We start from the raw sequence: 19,347 nt of genomic DNA, 5'->3' as shown, positions 1-19,347 counted from the left end.
GGTCATGGTGGGAATTGAACCCATGACCTCAGTGCTGTGAGTCAGTAATGCTAACCATTACACAGTCTGTGCTGCCCTAACCATGATTTTCTTTTGGTTGTGCAGTCAGCAGTGCAGGGTCGCCATATAAAGCACATATAGATAGTTACAGTGTGTTTGGGGTTGTTTGGACTTGCTGGGCCAAACCAGAAATCATATGGCAGACCACCCCACAAGGCCCAAGTAGTAGAACTGTTTTTTATTTGTGGTTTTCCTGCAGGAGATCAGTTTGATCACCATTTGCTGCTACTGTGCTTCATCCTATAATAGATTGTTAATGTAAACCCATAGTGCTGCTTATTCCAATGACCTAGCAATCAGTTTGTAGCCCTACGGCTATCCTTGTATTCTACGGGATATTCATGTAAGCATAAGCAAAGCACTAGATGAAAAATTCAGCAAGCCCCAGAAAGATGGCAATGCAGATGAAACAACTGTGGATGAAGGTGGAATGTGTTTTTTGTGACTTATTAGTGTTCCAAGGATGTAAGGGGACCATAGCTATTGTTTGCAATGAGGATTTGGCTATTTCATTGCTATAGAATAACAGGCCAAGCATTGCCAGTTAGAATAACAGGGGTAAATGACCCAATATTCATTCCTTATAGTGACTAATGGAAAAAATGATCAGCAATAATCCAGCGCTGCTCACCCTCTTACAGAATGTGCGATGTCCAGCTTTATACTGTATGTTATGTGTATAGGAACAAATAAAACAAAGTTAGGTTCTATATCACGAATTCTGCAAGGCCACCATTGAGAGATATATGTAATTGGGTACCTTTTTAAACTGGGTACAGACTGAGCGATATGTCATTTAATCTGACGAATCGGACTGACATATCCCTCACAACAGCGCATGTTGGGTAGTGTATACCTTATATGTGGGTGTCAGCGGTCGCTAGTGACTTCGTCCGGTTTGATGTGCTGTGCATCAAACCTGATGATATCACTAGGGTCCTGTAGTATGCTAATTTAACATTGCTCAATATGTACCCAGGTTCGATATGTCGGCCTGTCAAGTTCTAGTCAAATATTTTTTATTTTTAGCCAACCACTTCCATGTTGACCTTTTCTACTGTATATCTTTTCCATGTCTACCTTTTTAACCCTGTCAACCTAATACATGTCGACTTTATGCGGTCAACTTAATGATTGTCTGTCTAATTACCGTAGATCTTCTATATGTGGGCAGCATGATAGGTGTAATGGTTAGCATTACTGCCTCACCGCACTGAGGCCATGGGTTTTATTCCCACCATGGCCCTGTGTGGAGTTTGTATATTCTCCCCGTGCTTGCGTGAGTTTCCTCCCACAATCCAAAAATATACTGGTAGGTTAATTGGATCCCACTAAAAAAAAAAAAAAAAAAAATTAACCCTAGCAGTGTGTGTGTGTGTACGGAACTGATGTTAATGGCCAAATATTCTCTGTAAAGCGCACGGAATATGTGTGCCCTATATATATAACTGAAAATAAATTTAAATAAATAATATACGTACACCACTTGCCAGGACAGCAGATCTGAGAACAGTCTGAGTTTCTAAAATAAAGCAAAACTGTAGTACATCCCTCCAAAACTTTCTGTGACTCGTACAGTAGTTGGAAACCACATTGTCCTCATGTTGGGGGTGTGACATGTTCTCTTTGGGAGATTATAGGTCTTCTAAAACATAATGGTATCAAAACCCAGTGGTGTGGGGCAGTTGCTTAAAGGGCTGGCATGATACTGGTTTTACATAATGGGCAGCAATCAACGCTACACATTCATTTATTATCATTTGGCAGATTCAATGTGTTTGATCATTTCTTCACTGGATTTTGAGGTTACAGGTAGACTAAGGCTGGGTACACGCTGTCCGATGTGCACCCGATATATCGTATGAGCCGCTGGCTAGTACGATATATCTGTAACATCGGACAGTCTGTACGGGTGATATTGTATACGATGTGTGCTCCCTCACGGGTTGTATACGACGTCGTATATCTTTTGTTCTGCACTTGAGAGCAAAAGATATGTGACAGCCCTGCATGCTTCAGGATGTGGGTGGATGCAAGCACCGCCGATATATCGTACACTTACGATATATTGTTTGCGATGTCACATCTGCCCAACATCCTACAGTGTGTACCCAGCCTAAGGCAACTGTGACAATATTATTTTAGTTTTATATTTACACTGTTTGAAAGGTAAAATAGCAGGTAAATTGTAGTAAAATAAATGTAATATCCTTGAAACAATAGTCAGTGTATGCATTTTATTTTTGAAGATTGCAAATTACTAGTAACTACTTCTGTTGTATTTTTTTTTTCTTTTTTTTTTTTTCTTCTCTCCCTTGAAAGATTAAAGCCTCCCTAGAGGAGCAGGAATACAGCGAGGTATGGGGGATGAAAGCCAAGGAGCTTTTTTCTGAAACTTCTAAAAACTTCACCGATCCCCAGCTCCAAACGATCATTCGTTCCATCTCATCCCTGGGACCTGCTAACTTGAACCTTACAGAGCGAACAGAGGTGAGTGCCACCCAAAACACAACCACTGAGACAGGCCTTGCCAAAACCTAGAGGGAATGCTTATGGGAGAATTCACTTATCTTCACTTTCCAATATGTGAAATGTTTAAAAAATATTGTTAAAACAAAGTTGAATTATTTTGAAATATAACTAATTAGCTCATATTTGCCAGTATCGCTGTTGATGATGATGCCCATTCGCTTTATCATAAATATATTACTAATTGTATTTTGGAGGCGTCTTACTGACACACAAAAAGGATTAACTAAAAAAATAAATAAGCACACAGCAACATCTGCAGGTTATTTAGAAGCATTACAGTCCAGAGCGATTTAATTCTTTGCATAATGAAAAGTAAAAAAATATGAGCATCTTCATCACTACTGTTTGCATGTCAAATGATAAATATATAGAATATTATATACACAAAGCGTGCTAGTTGCCCTCTGTGTTTGTAGAAACAGCAGTGCACGGTATTATCAAAGATTTTAGAACACCCCCATTTTTATTCAAGTTTTAGTTTGTCTCAAATTCTCAATGTACTTTGAAATGGAAGCATATAACATAAACAAGTGGATACAGAAGACATATTAGAATCAATTTGTAAAAAAATAATATAATTGAATCTACATTTTGACTCCTCAAAGTAGCCACCTTTTGCGACTATAAATGCGTGGTATTCTTTCTACAACAGAAATCATTCCCAATTCAGTTGAAGAAGTTGCCACAAATGTGTTACACTTGTAGGTTAATTTGCTTTCATCCTTCTGTCCAGTTAAGTCTGGAGACTGTTCTGGCCATTCAATGATTTGAAGCCTACCGACTCTACTTTTCCCAGAAGTAGCCTGTTTGGTTTTGCGTGCCAGTTACTCTGTGCAAGTTGCCAACTCAGATTATCATGTTTTCTCCATGTTTGACAGCTGGTGTCATGGAAGTGTATTTACTAAGCAGTGATTTCTAAATGTCGCTGCTGGCTGACCTGTTTAAGCCCGAAACTTAAAAGGGCAATGCTTTTCATAGTAAAACATGAGACGTTTTGCTATTAAAAGTACTGTTCTTTTTAAATGTTGGGATTAAACACTCTGGAAAGTGGCAACTTTTACAAGCAGTAACTTATTAAAAAAAAGCCACACACTGAGGAGCCATGCTTTTGCCTACTCCACCGCGCACAAACACCTTGTGTGATGAACCAAATAGTTCTACTCTTGATTTCAACTGTCCATGAGACCTTCTTCCAGTCTTCAGTAGTCCACTGGTGGTGGTTGTAAAGCATAAAATGTCAACAAAAACTAGAACAATGGAGTTGTAGAGAGTGTATGTATACATACATACATACATACATACATACATACATACATACATACATACATACATACATACATTCTTATTAACACGAGCATTCACCAGTTTCATTAGAAATATGCATGAAGATGTATTACCACATCATTGTTCTAAATGGATTTCCGTCTGTCGACATTTCAGTTGGCTATAGAACCATCAAGAAGAATAAAGTGAGTACATTGTTGGAGTAGTAGTGAATAAACTTGCTATTTACATACATAACAATGAACACAAAGGGGCACATTTACTAAAGTAAAGGGGGGTACACACGGAGAGATCCGTGCTTAAAATCTAAGCAATCTTGCTAGATTGCTTAGATTTTAAGCACGGATCTGCCGTGTGTATGCCCTCCAGCGATAGCGATGCGCGGCCCCGCACATCGCTATAGCCGATGCTAGATCAATCTAGCGGGTCGCTCACTTCACCGTTGTGTGAAGTGAGCGGCCCCCCGTCGGCTTTCCCCCTCGCTCAGCACATAGAGATGTGTGCTGAGCGCTCTGTGTTAAGATCACTCAGCACACATCTCTCCCGTGAGTACCCCCCTTAAGGGTATACAAAAGTGAAGATGTTGCCCATAGCAACCAATCAGATTCTACTTATCATTTATCTAGAACCTTCTAGATGATAGCTAGAATCTGATTGCTATAGACAACATCTCCACTTTTGTGAACCCGCACTTTATTAAATGTACCCCTGATAGTCAGCACCTGCTAACACTGTCCACCTGAAGACTCTACCCCCTCATTGGAACGGTATCTTGCGTACCAGTAAGCCACTTCCTAATAGTGATTCTGCATTGTGTGCAGAACTACCTGCACTTGAAGGCTTCTAGCCATGAAAACCAAAGTGCATCATCCATTCCTTCATGACTACTGCACTTCCTTTAAAAAACCTATTGTGTTTTCCCCATGGGAAAGGCATTATATTTGTAAATACTGCTGTATTAAGCATTGATTTTGCAAATTACATAATATCCCCTAATGTAGGAAGGTCACAGCATAATGTATTCAGTTGGTACATACATTATAATAGTTTTAGTTTTGTATGAAACAATTGCTTTAAGCATCCACATGTATACAATAAAGCATTTGATTTAAAAGATTTTGATTTGGAAGACATTGTGGGTTAAACTACAACTCTCAGTTTTTATATTTTACTCAAACATCACATTGTAAACTTTAATTTAAATTGAAAATTACGTAGTTTACTCTTTTTATGTACAAGAAATTGCATACTTTTTTTTTTTTTAATGCATTTGCTTTCTAAAATTGTACAGGGCACACACAACAGCCTGCTTATTACCTCCTTCCTCCAATGTTCTGGGAGCCATATATAAATAAGGTCATAATAACATCATAAATGTTGAGAGATGAGGGAAAGCGGGAGTTCATTGTCCTCATCAACTCACCCCCCACCTCCAACACTTATCTTGTATCCTGTCACTTGCTGCTGTTCTAGGGACATAAACGTGCTGACCTTGAGCAGGCCTTTAGCAGCAGGCAAAGGATGTAGAGAAATGTCAGGAATTGTCAGAGTCCTTCAGAGGGAGATATGATTCAAGCATTTAATGAGTTTAAACACCAAGCAACTGCAAGCTTGAATCTTGGAAGAAACTGAGGTTGCTGTCAGGAAACACACAAAGAAAGCAATATACATACAGATGTTTGTAATGGGTGGTCTTCTGTTTGCCGGCGGTCGGGCTCCCGGCGCTCAGTATACCGGCGCCGGGAGCCCGACAGCCGGCATACCGACACTTATTTTCCCTCGTGGGGGTCCACGACCCCCATAGAGGGAGAATAAAATAGTGTGGCGCGCGTAGCGCGCCACCGTGCCCGTAGCGTGGCGAGCGCAGCGAGCCCGCAAGGGGCTCATTTGCGCTCGCCAAGCTGTCGGTAAGCCGGCGGTCGGGCTCCCGGCGCCGGGATGCTGGTCGCCGGGAGCCCGACCGCCGGCCAGCCGTAGTGAACCAGTTTGTAATACGGGAGGCAATATGGTGGTAACAATGCCGACGCTGGAATCCCGACAGGCGGTGAAATGCCGCTTCTGGAATACCGATGCCACAGGCTTTTCTCTCTCTATGGGTGTCCACGGCACCTATAAAGGGAGAATATAACCTGTGGCGTTAGCAGCAGGCTTTCTAGCACTTTCCCCACTGCCGGCATACTGGTGGCCGGGATCCCGCTGTCGGGATCATTAAAGCCGGGATCCCGGGTGCCGGTAACACGTATGTATTTCTGTAATACATAGGTCCCACAAAAGCGTAGAGATGAGGCTTGCCAGTATTAGTAGTAAATTCCAAGGTCTGTTAATAAAATTGTGTCCTACATATCTATATATTAAAAGCAGAAGACTGCTTAGATGAGTGACCTATTTCTATGATGCCATTATCTGAGCAGGGCACATCATATACTGAAGATATAGCTCTTGGTCTGTAGATTTGCAGAATTATATTGGTGTTGTAATTGGTTGCTTTGTTTCGGAGTTATGTGGCAAAATGTCTGCCTGCCATTTTCAGTGCATCACGATTATGCTCTGGAAAATGTGGCAGTTGGTTAACTGCCTGTGCACCTGCTGGGTGACCTGGAACATGTGACTTGCTTGGGGGTCTGGAAACTGTGACAGTTTTTTGCAGCCACCCGCTGAGCATGGAATTTTCGACTCCTAAGGAGGTGAAACTGGGTAAAATGTTGTATCCAGCAAACCTTTGCCCTGTTGAAACCCGGGCACATCGGCTAGTAAGATATTATTTACGAGTGCTCTTAATAAATGTGAAGATTGGCTCTTTAAAACATAAACATACACAAATTAAAAATCAAATTGAAAACTTTCCTGAAGTAGTGTTAAGTAGAAATGTCAGGTAAGTAATGCTAATTATTTACATTCTAGCAGCTGGAGGGGTCAGTACTCAATCAGCCAATAATCATAAGTGGCTAGATAGTGTTGCTGACAGTCATTATTATCATCATCATCATTGTGTATTGTTACACCCTCGAGATATACACTTCCCTAAAACATAACTGCATCCTCATCTAATTGTGAAACAATTATATAAACACGCCTTATTGTACTACTATGGAACGTGTATTTTCCACCTATTATTTTATACAAAAATAGCAGACCTTCATCCAATTCTAAATGAGCCTCACAGGAACCAGGGGTATTTTGCATTTAATACTATTGCCCTTTTAAATCCCGTGGCCAGAAGGCTTTGAAAAGCCACCGCTTGTGAATTGTATTTCTAGATGATTCAAATGTTAAGAAAAATTGTTTCACTGCTATCAAGCTAACATTTGACTTTCCATACCAGAGCTTATGACTATTTTTGTTGGAATGTAAAGTTAGAATTCCCCAAGTCAAAATTTTGGTCTTGATTTGGGTGCCAATTTGGTCTGTTCCAATCAGAAAGTGCCTTGATTGTACTCTTTCTAAAAACAAAAAACCCCAAAACTGTGGTTCTCAACCCTCAAGTTTTCCCAATGGGTCATATATTGAAGATTTCTGTCTCTGGAAGCCTGTGGGATAATTACTGAACCAGCTAAATGGATTAAGTGGTCTGATTACTAAGCATTGAATGGAGATAAACTGCCAGCCAATCTGCTCCTAACTACCAAGTCACAGGCTGGGTTTGAAAGAACAGTTAGGAGCTGGTCGGCTGGTACTTTATTTCCATCTAAGGGGGACATTTACGAAGTAGTGATAAGAGCGGTGAAATGAGCCAGTGGAGAAGTTGCCCATGGCAACCAATTAGCACTGAAGTAACATCTATAATTTGCATACTATAAAATTATACAGAGCTGCTGATTGGTTGATGGGGAAACTTCTCCATCAGCAGCTCTGTATAATTTTATAGTATGCAAATTATAGATGTTACTTCAGTGCTAATTGGTTGCCATGGGCAACTTCTCCACTGGCTCATTTCTATGCTCTTCGTTCTCACTGCTTAGTAAATGTCACCTAGGCATGATTAAAGAGATCCACAAAACATGACCTGCTGGTGGTACATAAGGAATGAAGTTGAAAACCCCTGCCATAAATGTCCATTAAAATGATAGTTACAAGTACAATGTCCTAAGTGTTGGTTAAAAGAAAAACAGTATCATCCAGATCTGAAAATAATTGACCGTTGCACCAGAGTACCTTTATTTTAGTCGCCAATGTGGGGCCAATGTTGGTTTTTGTTTTTTTTCTTCTTGTGCACTGTTTTTAGTAGTGATGAGCGGATTCGGTTTTACTCGGTTTTACTCGGTTCTCAAAACGGCATCTTATTGGCTCACGGATGTCACGTGTTTTGGATAGCCAATAAGATGCCGTTTTGAGAACCGAGTAAAACCGAGTAAAACCGAACCTCGCTCATCACTAGTTTTTAGTCTGCGCAAGCATCTGAGTTGCAACACACGTGTACCAATGGTGTTCGTACACAGTTGCTGTACAGATTCTGAGGCATGCTTCAAGAAGTGTATTAGAGATGTATTGGACATTCCTAGGTGGTTACAAGAAGTTGACTAAGTATGGGCATGTTGCTGAAATTTGTTGCATTTAGAGACTTTGAATTGGTCACATTGGAGACCATACTCTGATGGATGATTTGCACCTAGCGTAGGGCTGGTGAAAGTTTCAATGATGTGACCAATGGTACCTTCTAAAGACACACACGGCATGATTGCAGCATCTGTAGACAACGAAAGTGGGCATCTCTGTCCTTAAATATTTGGATGCACATACGTCCACCTGAGGAAGGTCATTGTAGCAGCATTAGCATAGAGTTACAGATGCAACTGCAGCAAAAGATGCAAGGAAGGCCACAGCTGTGTCCAGTTGGGCACTATGAGGCGGTATCCTTCCCTGTTGACTGACCTCACCCCCTCAACAGACCCCGCACTCGTTTGGCCTGCTTTGGTAAATTTCCCTGGCTGATATTCCACCCCAGTCCACACCTAGGGGCCGCAATATAGAACCTACAAAAGCAAATTGAAGCTACAGATTAGAATTAAAAAAAACAGAAAAACAAATAAAGGGTATGACCTCGGGCAGCCAACAGATGGCAATCCAGAGTTGTGTAGCAGATGGATATACAGGTTGAGTATCCCTTATCCAAAATGCTTGGGACCAGAGGTATTTTGGATATGGGATTTTTCCGTATTTTGGAATAATTGCATACCATAATGAGATATCATGGTGATGGGACCTAAATCTAAGCACAGAATGTATTTGTTTCATATGCACCCTATACACACAGCCTGAAGGCAATTTTAGCCAATATTTTTTATAACTTTGTGCATTAAACAAAGTGTGTCTGTATTCACACAATTCATTTATGTTTCATATACACCTTATACACACAGCCTGAAGGTCATTTAATACAATATTTTTAATAACTTTGTGTATTAAACAAAGTATGTGTACATTGAGTCCTCAAAAAACAAAGGTTTCACTATCTCACTCTCGTTCAAAAAAGTCAGTATTTCGGAATATTTGGATATGGGATACTCAACCTGTATTTGTTTTTTATTTAAGTAATTTATCAGTACACTATACTGTAACTTAAAAACCATTATCTCGTACTGTGACAGAGTTTGGAATTGCACTTTTTATTTTTAGCTAATCCTTGGAAAGGGCAATTTGACTAGTTAATGGAAAACTGTAGCTTATTTCATGGGGTAGGATATTCTAGTCTATGTATTTCCAAAATTAGTTGACTGATATTCAGCAATTTTATGAATACATTTACAATCTTGCTCGTTCTGTGAACAGACCATTTAGTTTTACTGGACACCTTTTAACATTTCTGCATCATGTGCAATATTTGGAAACTCCTTCCTGACATTTGGAAAAGTTTATTTGCTTCTGAGCTAGTGACAGGGGTGGTCGTGGAGGGGATAAGATAGGAGGATGCAATGGCATGGATCACCAGGGAATGGAATGGTAATTGATATGTTCAAGGATGTGGCACCACACAACGTGGTGGTGATTGGGACACAGCACCATGAGAAACTTGGGAGTCAGTCTGGTACCCCAAAAGGTAAGGAATAGAACAGACACCACAAGCTGAGCAATTTTAAATAGTACTATTGTAAAAGAAGACTGCTATTGGTTGAGCTGGCCACATGACCAGAGTTTACCAGAGGACAACTGAAGCTGCTGCTTCATTTTTTAGGAAAGATGGCAATCTGTACTTCAACCATTATGGTGCAATCTAAAGTGTTGCTTGAAAACACCTAGGGTGGGATGTATCAAGCCTTGGAGAGAGATAAAGTAGAGCAGTTGCCCAAATCTGCTCCCAACTGTCCTTTCAAAGCGTAAGGTAGATAAATGACAAAAGTTGATTGATTGCTTTGGACATCTTCTCTGCTTGATACATCTCTTCCCTGCCCCCCTGTACAGCCCTTAGTCTGATGCTGGATGTCAATTTTTTAAAATAGTCAGGCGATCAGGATGTTCTTTGCCAATTTGCGCAGTGCGTGTGGGTGGGGTGAGTAAATCAGTGTTGCACTACTGACCGTTCCCTCCATAGCATGCGGGATAAAAAAAAATAGATATTTCTTTAAAAATAAAAATGTGAAGATTTTAAGAATTTAAGGAAAAATCACTTCACAGAAAGGGTAGTGGATAAGTGGCATAGCCTCCCATCAGAGGTGGTAGAGGCTAAGACTGTAGAGCAATTTAAACATGCTTGGGATAGGCATATGAATATCCTTACAAAGAATTAAGGTTCAAAAAGGGTTGAGATTGCCTAAAGGATAAAAAAAAAAAAGGGGCAGACTAGATGGGCCAAGTGGTTCTTATCTGCCTTCAAATTCTATGTTTCTATCTCTTGGGAATTATGTAAAGCTGTCACCCATGTTAATTTCCAGAGAGAAATCCCTAAAACCTGGGACTGTCCGTTTAAAAATAAGGGACACTGGCAGCTATGTGTACCTAGACCTGTAGATAAAAAAATAAAAAATAAATTACTCATCAAACCTAGTTTTTGACTGGTTGCTTTCAGTGACTGCACTTACAGATTGGTATAATTACTCCTATCTTGCTTCATGGAAAATAACATAAGGGGCTGATACAGCGTGCCACGCAAGTCTGTTTTGCGGATGCGTCTTGTATGTCTTTGCACTGTGCATGCTCAGGAGCCGAGCAGAAGTGTCTTCAAGCAATTCAGAGCCTCAAATGGCTCGGTTGCATCTCCACTTCCATCTGGAGTGTAACTAGGTAGCAACAGGGCGTTGACAGGTAAGCTACACATGCGTCCTCGTACATCCAGCTAGAATACGCCATGCAGTGCAAGATGCCTGGCTGAGTGAACCACCAGATCCCATGCAACTCTGCTAACATTGGCCCTCATTCCTAGTTGTTAGCTCGCTAGCTGCTTTTAGCAACAGTGCAGACGCTAAGCCACTGCCCTCTGGGAGTGTATCTTAGCTTAGCAGAAGTGCAAACGAAAGGATCGCAGCGCTGCTACCAAAAAAAATAGTGCAGTTTCAGAGTAGCTGCAGACCTACTCCTACCTTGCGATCACTTCAGACTATTTAGTTCCTGTTTTGACGTCACGAACACGCCCTGCGTTCGGCCAGCCACTCCCCCAGTTTCTCCAGCCACTCCTGCGTTTTTATCTGGCACGCTCTGCGTTTTACACACACTCCCCGAAAACGGTCAGTTACCAGCCAGAAGCACCCACTTCCTGTCAATCACTCAACGATCAGCAGTGCGACTGAAAAGCGTCGCTAGACCTTGTGTAAAACTGCATTGGCTTTTGTGAAAGTACGTCGCGTGTGCACCAATGCCAATTTTTAGCCTGATCGCTGCGCTGCGAACGAAAGCAGCTAGCGATCAACTTGGAGTGATGGCCATTAAGCATTGTTTTTTTCGTTTTTTCCTTTTTTTTTTTTTTTACTTCCAGAAAATGTGTCTTAATCACAACATAATGTGACTAGACCGCACAAGGAGACTGATGATTATTTTTATACATGGCACTTGTACAGTATATTTTGTGTGTGTGTGTGTGTGTGTGTGTGTGTAAAATATATTATATTATATTATATACAGGTTGAGTATCCCATATCCAAATATTCCGAAATACGGACTTTTTTGAGTGAGATAGTGAAACCTTTGTTTTTTGATGGCTCAATGTACACAAACTTTGTTTAATACACAGTTATTAAAAATATTGTATTAAATGACCTTCAGGCTGTGTGTATAAGGTGTATATGAAACCTAAATGAATTGTGTGAATGTAGACACACTTTGTTTAATGCACAAAGTTATAAAAAATATTGTCTAAAATGACCTTCAGGCTGTCTGTATAAGGTGTATATGTAACATAAATGCATTCTGTGCTTAGATTTAGGTCCCGTCACCATGATATCTCATTATGGTATGCAATTATTCCAAAATACGGAAAAATCCGATATCCAAAATACGTCTGGTCCCAAGCATTTTGGATAAGGGAGACTCAACCTGTATGTGTGTGTATGTATGTATGTATGTATGTATATCAAATTAATCAGCACAGTCCCCTCGTTCATCCTAGTTCCTTTGCATTGTCAATAGAGGCGTAACTAGGCTTTTTGGAGCCCAGGGCAAGATGTAAAATGGCGCCCCCCCCCCCCCCCAAAAAAAAAAAAGCACACAAAAAGAGGCCGCTCCAGAAGGGGTGTGGTCACCGAAAATGGCCCACAGTGCCAGTTACATTGCCCCGCTGTGCCGGATACATTGCCCCGCTGTGCCGGATACATTGCCCCGCTGTGCCGGATACATTGCCCCACTCGGTGCCAGATACATTGCCCCACTCGGTGTCAGTTACATGCCCCATTTGGTGCCAGACACATGCCCGCCTGTGCCCGTGCCCCCCCCCCCCCCCCGTTCACTCACCGGCCGCTTATGTGAGGGGAGGAGAGCGCAGCGCAGCACCTCTCCTTCCCCTCACCGCTCCGTCCAGGTCTCCCGTCCAGGTCTCCCGTCCCGTCTCCGGCGGCTGTGTCTGGCGCCGGTTCGCTAGCCAATCAGAGCTTGCGGACCGGCAGCCAATCGGGAGCCGGTCTGCAAGCTCTGATTGGCTAATGCCGGAGACCGGACACAGCAGCGCTGCTGGCAGCGCTGCTAGTGCTGGCAGCGGCGGTGAGGGGAGGGAGAGACGCTGCGCTCTCCTCCCCTCACATTTAGGGTTGACGGGGGCGAGTGGGGCATGATGCCCTGGACGCCGGTGGCGCCCCCCTCTCCTGGGCCTGCCAAGGCGCCCAGGGCACGTGCCCCACTCGCCCTACCCTAGATACGCCTCTGATTGTCAAGATGCATTTTCAGCAAAAAAGACACCAATACTAGAAGAATCAAGCAAGACCTTGTGTGCCAAGAGGGGCTGTTTGGTGTGACTACAGCAAAGATGTGTGAGGACATATCTGTAAGTTGACTGAGAGTGTGTAGTGTGAATTGAGAACTATAGAGTTGTGAGTACGAAGAAATCAGTCTGTTTTCTGACTGATCTATTGCACCAGCAGTAGGACTGGTGGAAGTGTGCACTGATAATTAGGACGATTAAACAAAGCATGCCAACAGGGTTGGTCTGGTCACATAGATACAGTACATACATCTCTGCATATCAAACAGATGTACTAAGCCTTGAAAAGTGATACATTTCACTGTGATGAAGTACCAGCCAAAGCATTGAGGTCAGCGCATACAATGTAAGTGCGATTGTGGCCAACTTGAATGCAACTTTGAACCTATCCCATGATGCAGATGTTTAGTAACCATACAAAGTCCTTTCAGAATTGTCACTTAGACTATTGATACTAGATTACTGCTATCTTTTGTACATTACTGAAAAACAATTACTCTGCAATCTGGAAAGTGGGTACAGAATAAGGCTGTAATGGGTTTATCTATAAAATCCTAAACCTAATTGTTTCTATTTGCTGAACTAAATGCATTACTCGTGCTATGTAAAGCAACTTTATTTGCATCATACTGTATGGCTTGCATTGTCCACTAATTACTTAGTTACTGAATCAAAACCAAAATATATATGTGTGGGCAATACACATGTTCAAACCACTCTCAAGAAAAGTGTACAACCTTTAGTTATCTCATCACAATGGCACCCCTGCAGGGGTGTGATATATTAGGCAGCAAGAAAGAGTCTGTTCTTGAAGTTGATGTTTTGGAAGCAGGAAAAATGGGTAAGTGTAAGGAGCTGAGCGAATTTCACAAGGGCCAAATTGTGGTGGCTAGATGACTGGATCAGAGCATCTCTAAAACAGCAAGTCTTTTGGGGTGTGCCAGGTACTCAGTGGTTAGTACCTAGTACCAAAAGTGTCCCAAGGAAGGAAAATCAGTGACAGTCAAGGGTCATTGAAACACGTGGAGTGGTAAGGCTAGCTGGGGTGCAGAAACATACCTTTTGCTCCAGGCACAATGGCACCTCTGCATGTGGGCATAATCTTTTATATTAACTACTATTGGGTTAATCCAAAGTTTAGTATTTACTGGGGCGTAAATATATAACCTTGACCGACAATTTTGTTTACATTTTTTTTTTTCTTAATTATGTATGTTCGAACCCATAATATTTGAACACCTTGAAGGGTGTGTTTCAGTTAGTAATGCTTTGGCCCCAGGGTACTTCAGGTGAATATCATTGTTTTTATTACAAAATTCACAAGATTTAGCTGCCCAAATCCTGATGTTTTTATGAGGTTTAGTGGCGTGTTATTATGTAAATTATCTTTTGATTCTGTATTGTCCCAAAACATGTTAATTCTAAATTAATTTGGTTTCTTTTTCTCTTCCAAAGTATAACACCATTCTCCGCCAGATGGATGGTAACTACTCCACTGCCAAAGTCTGCCCTCCCAACCAATCCACAAACTGCTGGTCCTTGGAACCTGGTAGGAAAATAATAAACAAAGCATCACAACATAGACTTGTGTTGTGGGAACTCCATGTTCAGAAATGCTCTTGTGGCATTAAGGGCCTGATCCTGAGTCGAACGCAGTAGCAATGTGAGACGCAGTGGAACAATGTATTTCGACTGCTCATGCATCTCGATTTTGTTTGTATTGTACATTGTCACAGTTCAAATTTAGATGCATAGTAGCAGAAATGTAAGGGGCCTTCCTGGATGGTGACTGGGAGGTAAGAGGGTGTGACTAAAAGAACACAGATGTTGTGTCTTATGGGAGTGTCGCTGAAAACAGTTGCATGCAGAGGTGGATGACTGTTCACATAGGAGGCATACTTGGACAGGAAAACTGCACCTGCCGTAGGGCTGGTGCAAGCTTTGATTGTGCATCTAAAGACCCACCAGACTGTAATGTCTATAGATGCAGTGCATGGACACCTTAGCCTTGCACACCAGGGCTTAGGAGTTGTGTTAGCATAAAATTGCAGATGCTACTGCGGCAAAAGACACGAGAGGCTGCAACTGTGTCCAGCTCAAAATTAGGCTTTGAGTGAGGAAGGATGAAGACAATGGTATATTTCTGTGTTTAAACTGGAGATATGTTCATAAAATGCAATTTTTATCAGGGATTTTACTGCATAATTTATTTCAGGGGTGGTCAACTGGTCCTCGAGGACCTCTAATCGTTCATGTTTTCAGACCACATGTGGAGATGTACAATTGTCATTTAGGAACAGTCATGCAAGTAGAAAAAATGTCTTACAGGTACGGTGTGCTGCGCCAAAAAAATGGGTGTGGCCAAATGCCACATGGGGCGTGGGCAATGAAAATGGGGCCATGATACACATATGGGGGGAGGGGCAGATACACATATGACCCCAATAGTGCCAGATATACGTTGCCCAACAGTGCCAGATATACATTACCCCACAGTGCCAGCTACACAAATGCCCCCAGAGTGCCAGATATACATTGCCTCACTGTGCCAGATACACAAATGCCCCCAGAGTGCCAGATATACATTGCCTCACTGTGCCAGATACACAAATGCCCCCAGAGTGCCAGATATACATTGCCTCACTGTGCCAGCTACACAAATGCCCCCAGAGTGCCAGATATGCATTGCCTCACTGTGCCAGATATGCATTGCCTCACTGTGCCAGATATGCATTGCCTCACTGTGCCAGATATGCATTGCCTCACTGTGCCAGATATGCATTGCCTCGCTGTGCCAGATATGCATTGCCTCGCTGTGCCAGATATGCATTGCCTCGCTGTGCCAGATATGCATTGCCTCGCTGTGCCAGATATACAGTACATTGCCTCGCTGTGCCAGATATACAGTACATTGCCTCGCTGTGCCAGATATACAGTACATTGCCTCGCTGTGCCAGATATACAGTACATTGCCTCGCTGTGCCAGATATACAGTACATTGCCTCGCTGTGCCAGATATACAGTACATTGCCTCACTGTGCCAGATATACATGTCGTCCCCCCCGTGCCAGAGATGCCCCCAGTGCCAGATGCACATGTCGGTCCGTCCCGCCGTGCCAGGTATACATGCCCCCTTTCCCCTGCTGCTCACCGCTGCTGCTGTCCTGTGTGTGAGTGGAGGAGAGCGCAGCCTGCGTCTCTCCTGCCCCTCAGTCTCCGGCGGGTGTCTTAGTTCAATTCAGCGCCGATCCGTGAGCCAATCAAAGCTCGCGTTCCTGCCGGTCCGCGAGCTCTGATTGGCTCATGGGCGGCGCTGAATTGAACGAAGACACTGAGGGGCAGGAGAGGTGCAGGCTGCGCTCTCCTCCCATCAGCGGCGGTCAGCAGCGGAGGGAGGGAGGAAGCTGCGAGGAGCTTCGGGCCGTCGGCGTGGGTACGGCATACCCATGGCTAGATTCTTAAGGGTGCGCCGTACCTGCACACTTGCACCGCTGTTTAGGAATGAAAGAATCACACCTTATAAAATGTGACTTGGTAATGACTACACTTGTGCACTAGCTAGGTGGTGTGGAAAACGTAAGCTGTTAGTGATCCTTGAGGACCGGGATGGCCGCTCCTGACCTAATTCATGTGACTAGTCAACATCATGTGTATTCCCATGAGTCTACAAACCTGATCTGTCATTTCAGCTGTAGAATTCTGCATGTGCAATTACAAATCCAGTCTTCCCTTGGTATTGACTGCAGCTGACTTACTGTATTTACACACACTGCTCCAGCTAAAACCCATAGTGAAAATATTGGGCTTAATACGACAATGCAATCCACATGTTCCTTAATATATTATGTAATTTCTACATGGCATATATGGTCACACATAGTTATACCTAGCTCTACACCAGAAATGCAAAGGTTAAGATGGGTGGTGGTGGTGGTGGTGGTTGTTGTTAATCTGAGAGTCAAAAATAACTTTTTGATATCATTTTAAAAGTGAATGTTTATTGTCTTAGATCTGAGTGACATCATGGCCACCTCACGGAGCTACAAGAAACTGCTATACGCATGGGAGGGCTGGCACAACTCTGCTGGAGTTCCAATCCGGGATTTATATCAGCAGTTTGTTAAACTCAGCAATAAGGCTTTCAGGATGGATGGTGAGTGAGGGTGGATGTAGTTATCTTACTGTAGTTTACAAATGGACTGAGTTCTTGCATGTTGGCTCTACTTGTACATAACCTCTAGGAAACCTTCTGAATTGGTGATGTTACTGGGTCCAACTAAATTTAATGGTTTATTCGTAAAAAATGCTCTTTCATCTGCAGGAATATGCACATGATTTCTAAGTGATCCCTGATTTGGACCACCGCTTACGAACTGAGCCCACTCAACAATTCTGTAATGTTACTGTGGATCGGTTATAGGTGGTCCTCTGGCACAGCAAGATCTGCGAAAACTATAGTGTAATAGGAGCAGTGAATGGAATGATCATGGCAGCAATTCAACCTTAAATTTTGTCAAATACCACATTACATTTTGTGTATAAGTGCCAACTACACATAGTGTATGAATCCTACCTTTAGTATACTGCCCACAGTATAAAGGTGCCCACACAGTGAGATTTTTTTTTAAATGATGTGGGCATTTCCGAATGATGCCATTTAAAAATGGTCTGTGTTGGCATTTTAAATGATGCGACGCGCACCCATGGGTTGTTCGTCTCCTCGGATCTCTTGAACATGTAGAAAGATCTGAGGAGGTGGTGAACGATGCCATGTTGCTGAATGCAGCATGGCCCTGCACCCCCAACCCTCCCTCGCTCTACGTTAACGGCATCTGCAAGTGTCCCAGGTCTCGTCGCTCGCAATGTGTCGATGGAGGACACATCGCTCTGTGTGTGGAGGCCTTAAGATTTCAGTAGAAGGTTATTTGTTTTTATTGGTCATTTGTTAGGGTTTTCTCATTGTTTTGTTTTTATCCTTGCATACTGGACAGTATTAATTAACTTATGGGATTCCTGACACCTATATCCCCCATCCCAAAGCACCCATGTTGAACTGTCTTGGCAGAGCTAGGAATGCAGTAATTAAGGTGAAATGTAGATACTATCATTTTCCTTTGAAGAGGCAGCCTCATACTACATAACATAAAGTCACAAAAATAAAATCATTTTAGTCATTGCTGAATTGCGTTCTGATGCCTTGGAATTTGTACATCTATATTTCTAATATCATAACGTCTTTTTGATAATGCAACAATATCTGTGTAGCAGCTCTTTTAAAATTCTATAAGTGTCCATTTGCAGTGATACTGTTGGATAGGTGGCAATGACTAGGCATATTTTACAATCTTTAGTCTCTATATACCCTTGTCAAAGTTCTTAGTATTTTCTGTTACATATTATCTCTTCTTTATGTCTGTACACATTAATAGTAATCTAGTAGACTGTCCTCTCTGTACATTCCCCACTTCAGTGTTTGCATCTACAGTATAACACTAAACTGTTCATTCAGGTGCCTGGAAAGGACTTTGTCCTAATCTTTTATCTGTCTGTACTTTATTGCATTCCTTATGACGAACAAGATACTTTAGGGTTACATTTACTAAGCGAGAGAGAGAGAGTACCAACCACAGCCTGTAACATGGCAGTTATGAGCTGATTGACTGGTACTCCTCTCTCCACTTTGTCTCTCTCTCTCTAAGGCTTAAGGGGGGTACACACGGAGCGATAATCTAAGCAATCTGACTAGATTGCTTAGATTTTCAGCAACATCGCTCCGTGTGTAGCCCCCTCAGCGATAGCTATGCGTGGCCCCGCACATCGCTATCGCTGCTGCTGCTGGGTGAAATGAGCGCCCCCCCCCCCCCGCACGCTCAGCACGGATCGCGCTAGTGCTGAGCGCCGGGAGAGATGTGTGCTGAGCGGTTCGCTCAGCACACATCTCTCCCAAATCGGGCCGTGAGTACTGGCCTTTAGTACATAGGCCCGATTTGGGAGAGATGTGTGCTGAGCGAACCGGCCAATCTAGCAGCAGCGATGGCGATGTGCGGGGTCGCGCATCGCTATCGCTGAGGGGGCTACACATGGAGCGATGTTGCTGAAAATCTAAGCAATCTAGTCAGATTGCTTAGATTATC

General features: G+C 42.7%; 1 protein-coding gene across 1 annotated transcript in view; it reads left to right on the top strand.

The window, feature by feature from the left end:
* ACE (angiotensin I converting enzyme) overlaps window positions 1-19,347 on the top strand; it is a 110,712-nt gene that overhangs the window by 8,950 nt on the left and 82,415 nt on the right. The window contains exons 2-4 of the mRNA XM_063960005.1: window positions 2,383-2,550; window positions 14,669-14,762; window positions 17,223-17,366. Of these exons, the coding sequence (XP_063816075.1) occupies window positions 2,383-2,550; window positions 14,669-14,762; window positions 17,223-17,366 (406 nt within the window). The remainder of the gene's footprint in view (window positions 1-2,382; window positions 2,551-14,668; window positions 14,763-17,222; window positions 17,367-19,347) is intronic.

Source organism: Pseudophryne corroboree, chromosome 3 (genome assembly GCF_028390025.1).
Source record: "Pseudophryne corroboree isolate aPseCor3 chromosome 3, aPseCor3.hap2, whole genome shotgun sequence".
Classification (NCBI taxonomy): domain Eukaryota; kingdom Metazoa; phylum Chordata; class Amphibia; order Anura; family Myobatrachidae; genus Pseudophryne; species Pseudophryne corroboree.
The sequence above is the reverse complement of the archived record's forward strand: the minus strand, read 5'-3'. Positions and strand labels throughout refer to the sequence as shown.